The sequence below is a fragment of the Dromaius novaehollandiae genome, chromosome 12 (genome assembly GCF_036370855.1).
Source record: "Dromaius novaehollandiae isolate bDroNov1 chromosome 12, bDroNov1.hap1, whole genome shotgun sequence".
NCBI classification, from domain to species: Eukaryota; Metazoa; Chordata; class Aves; order Casuariiformes; family Dromaiidae; genus Dromaius; species Dromaius novaehollandiae.
The window spans coordinates 17,734,871-17,748,317 of record NC_088109.1 but is presented as its reverse complement, the minus strand read 5'-3'; the positions used below and the strand labels follow the sequence as shown (position 1 = coordinate 17,748,317).

The following is a 13,447-nucleotide window of genomic DNA, read 5'->3' as shown; positions in this document are numbered from 1 at the left end:
GCCTGCGCTGTCGGCAAAATCCTGCACCGAACTCGCTCAGCTCTACGGCCCAGGGAAGCCTGCCTGCCAGCAGGGCAACAGCAATGCCATTTAATCAATAGCCCAGAAATGAAGAAACAGACTTTCAAATACATGTACCTAAATATACACATGTATTTATTCTTTTTCATTATGAGACCCTCAAAACAAAAGAAGTCTTTGCATGGGTGATACTGCGAGGAGAAAACTCACGCTTGCTCCAAGCGCCATGCCACCAGTGTCACAGTAAGGAAAGCAATAAAAGTGCCAGATTCAGCTTCCTTACATAGGCATGACTCAATGGAAATGCCCAGAACCAGAAGGAGTGCCATAAAAAACAGTACCACTCTTTTGGCTGTCTGATTCAATCTCCGAGTTCAGCGAGGGCTGTGCTCCCAAAGGATAACAAATAGGCTGCGAGGATCATACACGGAGACGACACAGGGTTTAATACACAGCAGAGCGCTAAAAGGCACACTTACAACACTCGCCCCCTCTCCTCTTCCCAAACGCCTGCAGTTCCCCGTGCTGCTTTCGCTTACATTGTTAACTTCTTGCAGCGCTTATAAATGACATTATTAATATATAAGGATAATTGCTTTAAAGAGAAGCACACATTTTCTCCTTTACCTTTGCCTGCACTTTGCTAGCAGGCATTTGCAGGCTTCATGCCATACACGCAAATATTTGTGTTGATCTGCTTCAATCCACAGGCAGAATGTAGCTAGGAGACAGCCTATTTATCTTCCCGGCTCTCACCTTTCGCTACGCTGCAAACACAGGGGCTTGTTTCTTAAGGTGCGAGGGACGTGGACAGACCCCGCATGTGTTTTATGAGCCCCGTGAAATGACCTCCCAAGGCAACCTGCCCTTGGAGCACGTCTGGCGGAAGGGTTTTGGGAAGCGGAGGTTTTGCCCCTTCTGCTGCTGCCCGTTCCCTGGGGGGAATATACAACTAGCACTCGGAGGGCGTTTGCTTCGCTCCTGCATGGGTTTCGTTGTAACATTGGAGTTTCCATGGCATCGCAGCAACAGACCCTGCTTTACTGGAAGGCAGGAACTGTGTGTTTTACTTTGTTGTATTTGAGCCCAAATATTTAATATGTTCCACAAGAAGTGTTTCTGCAGCGCTGGCCCAAATCCCCGACGGGGGCAATCAGCCTGGTCCCGTCAAACACCATGCCAGGCCAGCTGATGCCCACCAAGAATTTGCCCTGCAATTTTTGGTTTATATTATACACACAGAGGAGGCGATTTGTTTAAAAATGTACACGCCTGCCCTTATTTACACGGTACGCCTGACGCTATAGGAGTGACTGAACCTGGAGCCAGGCGCTGCGTCAACGGCAGGAGAAAGCAGGACTTCCTGCGGAAGGAAGTGCTTTTGCAGCAGATGGCCCTTTCCAACGTCCCGACGAGCGGCGCTTGCGCAAGGCGCTCCTGGGACACACGGGCACGAGAGCAAGGGGCCGGGCAGCCACAGCATCCACCGCCTGCCTGCAGGATGCCCGGCCCAAAAGGGAAAGCGGCTTCCCTGCCCGGCTGCCAGAGGCTTTCTCCAACGAGACGGAGGTGCTGCAGGTAGTCACCGTCCAATGCACAGCCCAACTGCAATTAGTCCCAGCACCTGCGTGGGATAAATCACCCAGTCCCTGCTGCGAGCACCCAGTTCTTCTAGCATTAGCAGCAGCTGTGAACCCAACCCATGTCAAAACTTTTACACTGAATTCCCCTTCTCTTGATTTGGGCCATATATAATCTCTGAACAAGCGCAAGCAGTTACTTACTGCTTATTAATGAACCTACCTACCCATGTGGAAGCTATCCACGATATTCAGGCAGAGATACACACACTGATCACAGCATAACCAGGCAAAAGCGTCTGCAGGTAAATCCAGATCACAATCACTACAAGCAAAAACGTGAGGCTTAGGTCAGGTATGCACCACACCGTTCTGTAGCCAATTCCCTTTCAAAATGGGTCAGTCTTTTTCCCTTTGACCTTGACACTTTGTCTTCCACCCGGCTGCTTTTCTGTCCCCCCCTGTTTTAGCATCCCATGCTCTGAGAGAACCACGTGCACAAGGACCAAGGACTGCAGAGCAAGACCCTGAGCCGGTACCGTACGCTGTCAACGGAAGGGGAACGGATATGGAGTGTCTTCGTAACAAAATGAAATCAGAGAGGAAAGTAAGAAAGTCCAGTCACCCAGGGAAGCTGAAAAGACGCTTTTAATCTATGAAGAAATTAATCTGCAAAACAGATTCTTCCAACGGACAGGAACAATCAACTGTAATGGAAAACATATGGTAAATTAGCTAAAAAAGGTTCTTCCGTATTTGCTTTTTCCCCTAACTAAAGATACTTAAAGGAAATAAGTAGCATCATTTTGTTTTAGCAATTCCACGTTAAGATGCCAATAACTTACAATTTTAACTTTGCATTTACAATTTTGTTGCTTTGGTTAAGAGATTACGCTTACTGCCATACAATATTTTGTAGTCGTTTAGGTTAGATGAAAATATATAAATGACTTTCTTTAAGAGGAGAACTTGGCTGCCTAACGCTCTTTTTGGACCCCCAGAGAGACCCGGAGGGCACGAAGAGACTCCGAGGCTGTTTGGAGAGAGTTCTCATAAAACACGGGCATTCAGAAAGCAAAAACAAATTACTGGGAGTAATAACAGAGGCTATAAATGAGACAAATAACTTGTTTTCATTCAGAAATATTACTGTCGATGCACTAAACTATCTGCCCCAAAATGATGGTGTCACCACATTGTGTTTACTCTCCGGAAGAATTCAGATGATTTGGATATGGATAACTGGAGATGCACGCCAACTCAAGGACATGATGCCACGCAGGAGAGGCAGCACCTTCACAGGAGGCCTTAGTTTCATTTTTGATGTCAGGAGCTGTGAAATAGAGAATTTGAACTAAACAGCTTCGCTTGAGCAGTGCTACACCTTTGACGCCAGCTCCATAGTTGGAGCCACGCCTCCAGCGCAAAGCACGTGGGTGGTAAAACCCAAATAGCTTCTGGATAGTTTTAACGGCATTAAGCTACAATGACTTTCAAACTGCGCACGGCTACAGCTCAACAAGGAGCGCTAAGGAAAATGTTTACCTGCAGACTACTAGAGAAATGTCCCAACTGTTGATTTAGAGTCCAAAGCTAAGTAAGTTCGACCAGAGTGAATTTATGACTGCTCATTATTTAACTTAGTCTAGGATCATAATTAAAGATGGTACTCTAAGGCGAGTTCCCACTGATGGCAAACAGCAGCATTTGAGACTCCAGCAAAGAGTAATCAGACACCTTTGGGGAAGTAATCAGGCATCTGTGAAAGAAAACTCCGATGTCAAGAGCCCCTCAGACGGGATGCTTGCTGAAGTGTCGTGAGGCTTGCAGCACATTTAATGAGACAGAAAGGTTACAGCTCTTTTTATTTTTTCCTCCCTCAGAGTTAAAAATCGTAAAAACAAACAGTGTTTGATGGTCCTAACCAGCAGCAAAATCAGATGGGCACATATTCTGTTGCACACAGGGTACATCTTGAAACACAGAAATGAAACACCCTTCCGTCCTCAGCTCCCTGCCTGTGCTTTTACTGAAACAGGTAATGTTCTGTAACCATATCTCAGCTTGATGGGACAACACGTGAAAGCCGCAAAGAACATACAGAGTTGCAGAGTCAGGTCCTTGGACTGTGTGGTCTTCTATGTTTGGAGTCTCTTGTCCCCTAAGAGCAAAGTGCACAATTAAGCTAATAAATAATTAGCAATCACTTTGGCATAGCTGCTTGGAAGCAGCCTACAAAAAGCCAAGAGTACAATATGTGATGTGACAGAGCAACACGATCATGAGCCAGAGAGGACAGGCCACATAAAAGAGGAGACAGTTTTAATAATAACATATTCTCTGTTTAATAAGTCTGCACAGAGAACCTCCAACTTTGAAAAACTCCATGTAAATCAGTACTGTAACAATGGTGAGTCTTATTGTTAAGTTTAACAGGCCTGATCACCTGCATGACTTAATGGCATGATCCATCGCATATCTTGAATCTTTAGCAAGTTTCCTCTCAAAAAGTATTGTTGTCTGATGGGTTATAACCAACCTACCAGTTGCTACTATTATATATCTGAATATTGTGCATCCTGAATGGTATATTTTAGAAATAAGATATTTAAGGATGATCTGTATGGTTTCTTGAAACAGCTCCAGGGTCAACTTAAGAACTAAGCTCAGCTCTTGGGCTCTGATTCAGCAAAGGTCTTATGCGTATGCTTTCATTTCAGGCGTACAAGCAGTCCTCAAGAGAACTGTTTTAAATCAGCTTTTGCCAACAGAAGGAAGGAATGAGATAATGGAACCAAAGAAAACCTTCTTGCTAAATACTAACACAAAAGAAACACTGGCGTTTTTACTCTCCATCTGAAGTGAAAAATTAGCCCTCAACACTATTTCAAATTAACTAAAATATTTTCACCATCTTGTAGTCTGATTATTGTCAACTTTAAATCTTTAAAAATAGTTTCCCTTTAAAAAAAAAAAAAAAAAAAAAAAAAAAAGAGGAGGGTATCTACAAAACAAAAGACTGGTAACACTCATATTGGCTAACAAACCGGATCCAAATTCACTGACGGTTTTGGTTGACCTAAAATAGCCTTTCCCAGAAGACATTTTATTTACCAAATGCTACCAGTTATGGGGCTTTGCTAAGGAAATAATCAGAGGTCTTGCATAAAGTGAGAAATAGCTTTCCTGCGACGTATCTGCTGTTTACGCTAGTGGGTCTCAGTTCTGTGACCCCAGATAGCTTTGATATCGAGGAGAAAAGGCATTCCTGTTCAGCGCCAAACCGTTCAGGATACCAAGTCTGTCAATGAACAACTGCATTGCTTTGTACAGATCTGAAATTCACTGTTCACCAGGGAATTCTTAAAATTATTCTGAACATTATGCAAATTGTTCTGGGCACATTTTCCTCCAAAACAAGAAAGGCTTGCATAACGAATGCTACACTGTTTTCTAGATTAGCAATACTACCCACAGACTTAATAGAGTGTGACAGAAGAAACAAATTGCAAAAATTCACACCGACAAACAAATCTGAACTTCCCCTCCAGAGCTGAAGACCATCACAAACCATACCACCTTGCAGCAAGCAAAAGACACATTTTCTTGACCTTGCCTTTTGCTACAACATACACATCTAAGCACAGGGAGGGCATGCAGGAGCCAACATGTGACAGACATTGGTCACACTGCCTAATGCAATGTGGAAAGCATCGAGATGCAACTATGAGGTGTGCAGAGGAATATGCATAGAATAAATTTGTTATGCTAACACTACATTCTTACATTTGTATGCTAGACTGCCTGGCTGAGGAGTGCTCTGTGCACTCAGCTTCTCAGTACTTTTGCATGAATGACACTATATAAAGAGGTACTGTATTTACTAGCTGAATAAACAATAGGTTTTGCTTTCACTCAAGTATTATGACTTCAACTCGCTTTATTTATATGTCAGTAGTTCAGAATGTGCAGTGGACCAGGCACATCATCACTGTTCACCTTTGTCAAAGAAGAGGCCAGAAACATCCGCGTTGCTACATCTCTGGAATAGCTATAACTCATCCCTGTAACCTTTGGAAAATACGCGACAATCCATTTTGTTAGTAACACTGCAGCAACCTATTTATTTTTAAGTTCATAAAAAAAAATGCACCTATTTTCATTGTCCCTCAGTGTGTGCACAACCCAAAAAGTGACAAGCTGACAGAGCCGGTACAAAAAGACCGGCTGCCCCACCAGCTTTTGCCTCCTACAGCAAAAGATCAAGGGGGAAAAAGCCACTGCTGAGCATCATCCCGAGTTATGTCAGATCATGGCGGGATGCATGTTCCCCAACTGAAGGGCCTCTGCTGAGCATATTGGAAGCCCAAATTCCCAGGTAGGAACAGGTACAGAGAGTTACAGGACCTGGACTAACCACGTGTGTTGGGAAAGGACCCAGGAGAAGTTTCTCAGCAAACCAGTCCCCAACTGCATAAGCACCCAGGTAGCACAATATCTAAGCACAGACTGATGTGTATGCACCTCCCTTGCTCCAGTGCACTTGGTTTAAGCAGGCCCATGTGCACTCAGTTGAATCTGGGCTTAAGGAGTCCTTAAAGCTCAACAAATGGGAACCTTTCCAGTTACTTCAAGTGCCCCATCAGTATCAACACTCCAAGATTAGCCCCTTAACTTCAGACCTCAGTGTTTGTAATGCTCAGTCATAATTGTAGGTTTCAGCTATTCACTACAGGTGTGAAAATCACCGGAAGAATTTTAAAATCTTAAAAACCATCCAGTGATGCAAGGGATATTCAGGCATGTGGCCAAAGCGGTAAAACCTTCTTGCCTATTATACCACATGTACCAGAGGTACCTCAGCTGCACTCAAAATAAAAACTAGTCAGTTTTGTCACTTTTAACATAACGTAACCTATTAACTTTCATCACTGCTCTGGGTAAGCAACACATACACAGGATATATCTGAAAAAATAAATATTGACACATGTTGCTGTTAAAACACTGATTGAAAATTGCAGACCGGAGCATCAGAGCGTGGTGGGGTCTCTTCATTCCTGCGATCTCCCTCTCACTTCTGATACAAATTCTCTCTCCCAAGGCTGCCTTTAATGAACATGAGGTTTATGTGCATGTATATTATATATATAAAATAAGCACACTCACAGAATAATGAGCCCTGAGAAATACACTCTTCCAGCACTCTCTCGGGAGGGTGAGACTGCTGAACACAGCTGCTTTCATGAATCGCGTCCTCTAGAAACTACATTTGCTGTGCCCGGCCAGGTGAAAATGCCAGGTACGCAAGGGCAGCTTGTAAATCCACTCAGTTGTTTCCTCCTGGCAAAGTGCCCCCTCTCCTAGACCTCTACCCAGGACTGGTTAAGCACCAAGCATTTCTTGAGCCTCAAGACTGGGAAGCATACGTCATTCCTCCTCTAGCTATAAATAAAATTCAATAAAATCAAGGAAATAAAGGCAGTAAATGATATTTATTTCTAGTCTTATTTTATCCAGCACACATTTCTCTCAGAATTTTGATGTGTTCCTGTAGCCGGGGCTGTTTGTGCCAGTGCAGCTACGACCACCTCCTTCCCCAGCCCCCTCCACCTAGCTCATTATCCAGCTTCTGACAGAAGCAACCACCAGCTGCTCCACAAAAAGACACACGAAACACTTCAGCAAGACATTATGAAATAACCTGTCTATATATGGAAGAGATTTTTCCCCAGTTGCCATTGCCAAAAGGTTGATACATATGCTGAATGAAAAGGTCAATGGCTCTTCAAAAGCCTTGTTATGGTAAAAATGAAAACCATAACCACACCTGGATACCCCACGCCCATTCAAACACCCCGTAAGTCAGTGCTAAACCCTTAAACCAAGATTCACACGGGGCCTAAATTTTACCTCTGCCCCTTTCCCTTAATGTTTCCTGGGTTTTAGGCCTCTCCAAGGGCCTAAGGCCAGTCAGGATAAACAGGGACATAGTTTGAATTGAGACTAACTCATTCTGGGTCTTCATCTCCACAGTACCTTGTGACAGCCAGTTTCACAGGTAACTGTATGCACACCTAAGATTAGTTAATTTACTGAGATACGCAAACAAAGAATACCTGCATAAACTGTGTTATTTCTTTGGTAACTCACAGCTATACTCAACATGATACAATGACAAAGTAGACCAAAAAGTTTCTCTTATTATTCAAGTGCAAAATTCATAATCCCGAGCTACCTTTGGAAGCTTCTGTACCGAGTGGGTTTTCCAAGATGTCTGTCATATCTTGGCTCCAAGCATCCTTCACAGCAGACTTCGACACCTTCCTGTTGTTCAGGCTTTGCTGCGGTCGGAAGTTATTCCTCAAATATTCCACGGACTTGACATGGTCTTGCTGTTCGGTGGTGAATATTGAATAGAACGCCTCCAGCTGATCATGGCGGGGAAGAGAAAGAACGTTAATTAGAAAAACAATGTGGCGAAATCCGGGTGGCTGATAAGAACGTAAAATGGCAGGAAGTATTGATGCCAAGGCTGATAAATCAAGCAGGAAGTCGGGCTGCCCACTGAAATCACTGCCAACCCTCTTATCTCGGCACAGCGTTTATCCTGCCGAACAGCAGAGAAGGCCTTCGAGCAACCCGTGCAAGCCGGTCCTGGGCAAGGATACGCTTGCCCTTAGACCCCTTGTCTGGAAGGATTTTGCGTGTGACACAGCCCCACCAAAGCCCCTCTGCTGGCACCGTTTTGTTCTGCAGTATCGTGCCAAAAAGTGCTCCCAAGCCCTTCCACTCCATGAGCATTCTCCAGGACCAGACAACGCTGCATCTCTGAATACCTTACGGATGCTTAGTGGCCAGGCTAAGCTTCGTGGACAGACCTTGCAGCGTTTGCACAGGAAGGTCGCTGTAGTTGTCCCAGCTTTACAGGATGGGCACCCAAACCCACACCCTGACTTGCCCATGTGCAGGTCACTAACAGAGTGGAGCAACCTTGGGACTCCCCTCTCCAAGTGCCCTGACCCCCCTTCCCAGCCACCACTCCCTTGGATACCTAAATACAGGGGGAGGAAAAAATAACACAAAATAAATGTATTTAGGCACAGTGAGCATAAAGTCTTCTGGGAAAGGAAGCTGATGTTTCCTCTGTTGGATGCAGGTCTGAGCTATTTTAATAAAACGTATTAACCTGTACGAAAGAACTGCAATTGGAAAACTATCCTGTTACTTCATGTCTTAATATTTCTTAGTATTTCTGAGAAAGACATTTCTACCAAACTAAGGTGAAAATATTTTCAGCTAATGTTGTTCTCACAACTGTCAAGGTCAGCATAACAGTCACTAATAGCTTGTTATCATTTGGGTCAAGAACCAGAATTAGTTGTGTCGCTGTTAGAAAGGCCGAGCAAGACAGAGTAGAGGAGGATTCAGCCCTGGTCTTGTTTACATCAACAGTAATTACATACATCCATGGTATGGATTTCAGGGAGTACAGGATCTGGCCTAAGACTTTAGACAGGGAGTGGAGTTGCACTCACAGCTTAATGACAGGTCATAGTTTGAAGGCTACATGCTTTCTGTTAAGTGCATCTGCTCTGAAAGCTATGGAGGAGAAAGCGAGAGTCCTGAAACTGGGAAAAATTACACTGGCAGGCACATTGTAGCCTCAACTGATAGCGCTGATAAGAATAATCAACGGAAAGTGTAACAGAACAGCTAAGTGTCCACTGAACCAAGAGGCACTCGCTAACATTATTTAATTTCCCTCCAGATCAGTAAATTGAAACACCCCTTCTGCTGCTACTGCCCAGCTTGCCCGTTTTGCTGGGCTTGACAATGCTAGGTATTCAGCTGAAATCTGTCAAACTTCTCTGACCTGCAGGACAGGAGATAGTCAATTTTTGCATGTTTCATTTCAAAATTAAGGCCCTCTGGGGTGAGGTGGTGTGCTGGGCCGGCTAGCGGAGATACATTATGGGAATGATATCCCTGGGAGCAGCGCGCAGCTAAGGGGAGAGTGCAAAGGGATGGATTACACAGCTCAGATCCTGTTTGGCAGTTCTGTCCTAAAACACAAAACCAAGGGAACTACGAGTCCTGCAAGAGGCTTCCTCTGCCCCTAAAATCATCACCGGGATAGCAGAGAACAACCCAGGCTGGAGCATTTTTAGCAGCAGCTTCCTCTAATCGCCACAACTGCACTTGCAGTAGAGCAGGGAAACTGAGGCAAAGGGAGGGCAAGTGGCCGACAGAGAGGGGTAACAGCCACCGGCCAGCCCCCGCTGCCTGAAAACCGTTTCCTAAATGTTAGCAGGAAGCATGCAGAAGCATTGACAGATGGGTTTAAAAAAAAAGGGGGGGTGGGGGGAAGAGACTGTTTTCTTATACTTCTGTCTTAAGAAAGAAACCAGATGATCCAGCTAACCCCTATGCTCTTCTGTGCCCTCCCATGAAGGATCAGATCCAAACTCTGCACATTCACCTGTTTCACTTCATGCATTGGGAGTAGTTTTAATGAAGCCAACAGACAAGGCTTAAAGTTACTCCATATAAGCTCAAGAACTTGGGTAGCAACTGCTCCTCCGCAGTCAAGTCTCTAGGCTTGTATTTCGATGATGATAATTGAATTTTTAAATGTTCAGAGAGAACTTTTAAAATATTTTCTTCTGCCATGCTACCTTGGGGAGGTGTAATTGTATTTTAACTACTGCCACTTCAAATATGATTTTTAACCTTCCCCCTTTTATGTGTTGAAGTGTGTATAAATCATTTCAACTTCATTTTTATTATAAAAATATTATCTACCACAAATGAGAAATTAATTGATCTAGAGCTGCCAGGAAAAAAAAAAAAAAATCCAAGAGCTACATTCAAGGAGCTACATTCATGCTCTTTAAGGAGTACAAGAGCTCCCGTTCAGAAGTAGTAGTGAAGAGCTGTTAAAACACTATTGTAGATACAGGGAAACCTGATCTAAAACTCCAAGTCATGTAATTACAAACTATTAAAGCCTGATGCACACAGTTTTCTCAGGGTTGAATACATAAATGGCAATTAAAAATACTGAAACTGTTACAAGCACAATGAGATACTCCGAGGTATGCATTACACCAGATAATGCCACGCTTCGGGTCATTGAACGCACTTAGTTTTACAATGCATCTGCAGGGTGACATGGCTTGTCCTGTTTTGTTGTCTAATTATCGGGACAGATGACGACGATAGAGCACTGAGAATCAAACAGAGAAGCCTCCACAAATGGACCACTTCAGCACTGTCCCTTTTACAGCAAGGTATTTTGCACAAAAGCAAGGATTTAATTGGAACAGCAACAAAGCTCAAATAATATCGTTTTCCTCCTCTGGGATTACAGACTGCTTCACAGGGTTTGTGATAAAGAAGGTTAAACTATGGCAATGGATTATACTGCACTGTTTCTGTTACAAGAACAAATAATAATCATAGCAGCGGCAGGGTGGCAGTCTCTTAAAATACACTCATCTCGAGCTGCCAAGGGGAAGAATACTATTATTTATTCCACATTTGTTGCAGTATCAATGAATGGCTGTCTACACACAGAATTCCCAGCCCTTCAGCCACACATGCCTGCACAAAGCAGCACAACTCCAAATTTCCAAGGCTTAACTTGGCACGGTGACTACTGTGCAGCACAGGAAAGAAGCTACACTGGGATAAAGTACCTTTATACAAGTATAAGGATGTCCATACCTGCTATTTACCAGTTTATTGGCATTTATTAAAAAAGTTTAAAAAGGATGTCACAACCCACCTGACACGTATACAGGGTATAAAACCGAATGTGGGTCAGGCCTCAGAGCAACCCAGTGATAATAAACTACTTAACAGTACACTTATTGATTTGTGGACAGTGAAAAGCCTGAAGGGACTGCAATATACTGTAGGCAAGGGCAGAATTCAAAATGATCTTGACAGTCGGAGAAACAGCCTGAAAAACACAAAGGATCCAATTCAACCGGGCCATGTGCAAAGTCCCCTGCTTCGGCCAGAACTGCCGCCTGCATGGAGACACGGCGTGAAACGGCCGTGCTAGACACCGTGCTGCGGAAATGCATCTAGGGAACGGGCTCTGGCTGACCACAAGCCGACCGGGGGTAACCACGTCACGGTTTCGTGAAAAAGGCAAAACAATACAAACACCTGCAAAGCATGAAAACAGGGATGGAGCAGGAGCAGGGTAGTCTCCTTCCACCCTTTTGAAGCCTTTGAGGAGCAGCAGCATCTGCGGGTAGTCCCACCATGGCGGGCGGGTGGGTGGCCGTGGTGGACACCTCTTGAGAGCCCTTCCCAGCCTCCGGGGGCTCAGCAACAGCGCAGGAGCACCAGAGCCATTCACTATTTTGCAATATTTCCTACGCAGAACATTATCTCACCAACTCAGTGCCTCATGCCATAGCAGATCTGAGCAGGAACTGACTTTCTATTTATACAGGAATTCATTCTTCATGGTGCTGATCCTCAGCTGTGGTACTCAGGCTGCTTTAATAAAGTTAACAGCTAAGAAATGATCACTGGTTATTTGATGCCTTTCCTCTGCCTCCAGAACCATCTAGTGAACTCTTTCGCTTAGGTTTTACAGAATTAGTTCATTTCAAAAGTTTGTTTTGGATGGCTCAAGTCAAACAAATAAAAGGAAAGACTAACATCAGTGGGATGACTTTCTAAAGATGACAATCCTAAAATGTCAAAAATGCACTTAACTGGTAAACATCTGACTACATCTATCCATTACTTTATTGGGAGCATTCTTCTCCAGACAAATCCCAAATATTGTCTCTATTTGCATTAAAAGCTGTTACGCGCTAATTTTAAAGATTTGTGTACCAGCTCTCTAAGCACATAATGGCAGCTTTGCTGTGTTACAAAAACAGTTAAGCATGGAGAATTAATGGAAACACGTCTTTTCTAATGTAATTAGTTCAAATTACTAAATCTGAGCAGAACTGAAATCACTTACTTTACTTTCAAAAGAAAGTTTCAATTAAAAAGAATAAAAAGGAACTCCATGCAAATATTTACACTACAGCTTAATTTAATCTTAAGACAAACAATACCAAATAAATCATTGAAAGGAAATGGGGTTTCATGTTGTACTGTCTTCTTAAGACTGATGGCTCATGCTCAGAAACAATACTACTTAAGAAAAAAAAATCACCAACACTTCCTTTTTTGTCAACAGAAACTTTCTTGTCCTCAACATTACGACGTCAGTTTTTGACGACGCTGCCTTAAGAGGGCAAATCAAGAGACGAACTTCGCTAACAACAGAAACACACCTGATGGTAAGAAATAGGAACGGGCTTCCGAAAAACTATCCACTCGACGATCTCGCTGCAGGGGGGAGTTGTGAGGGAGCCTGCGTAGCGGTAGTAACTCCCCAGCGACGTCGGCAGAAGGTCTCGCAGCACAAAGGGATCCAGAAAGGTCTCCTTCTCTGCAGGGAAGATTGACAAGCAAAATTACACTTTTTTTTTTTTTTAAAAAAAACGTGTCTTTAAAACAGACATCGCATTGATAGGCAGCCTAACAACATGTAATGGCAACAACATATTTTATCATATACATATATATATATATGAATATGAAGCCACCCTCTCAGGAAGGCTCCGTACAAGGTGCTATGTTGATTATTAAAAGAGCAGCCAGAATGCTAGTCTATCCTATACGTGTAGGTTCCTGCTGCGAAGGCATGCAGGTGCGAAATGCCCTCGTTACCCCACCGGTTTGCACTAGCGTGGAAATCACACCGCTTCGAGCGGTTTCAGCGCTTAGGAGATGGTTCTTCAGCTTGACGGCAGTGGGCGTCCAC

The 13,447-nt window shown here is 43.8% G+C and overlaps 1 protein-coding gene across 1 annotated transcript in view; it reads right to left on the bottom strand.

Moving 5' to 3' along the window:
• PTPRG (protein tyrosine phosphatase receptor type G) overlaps nucleotides 1-13,447 on the bottom strand; it is a 410,439-nt gene that overhangs the window by 92,615 nt on the left and 304,377 nt on the right. Inside the window, exons 8-9 of the mRNA XM_064519114.1 lie at nucleotides 12,915-13,072; nucleotides 7,838-8,030 (exon numbers count right to left, since the gene is read on the bottom strand). Coding sequence (XP_064375184.1) covers nucleotides 7,838-8,030; nucleotides 12,915-13,072 — 351 coding nt within the window. The remainder of the gene's footprint in view (nucleotides 1-7,837; nucleotides 8,031-12,914; nucleotides 13,073-13,447) is intronic.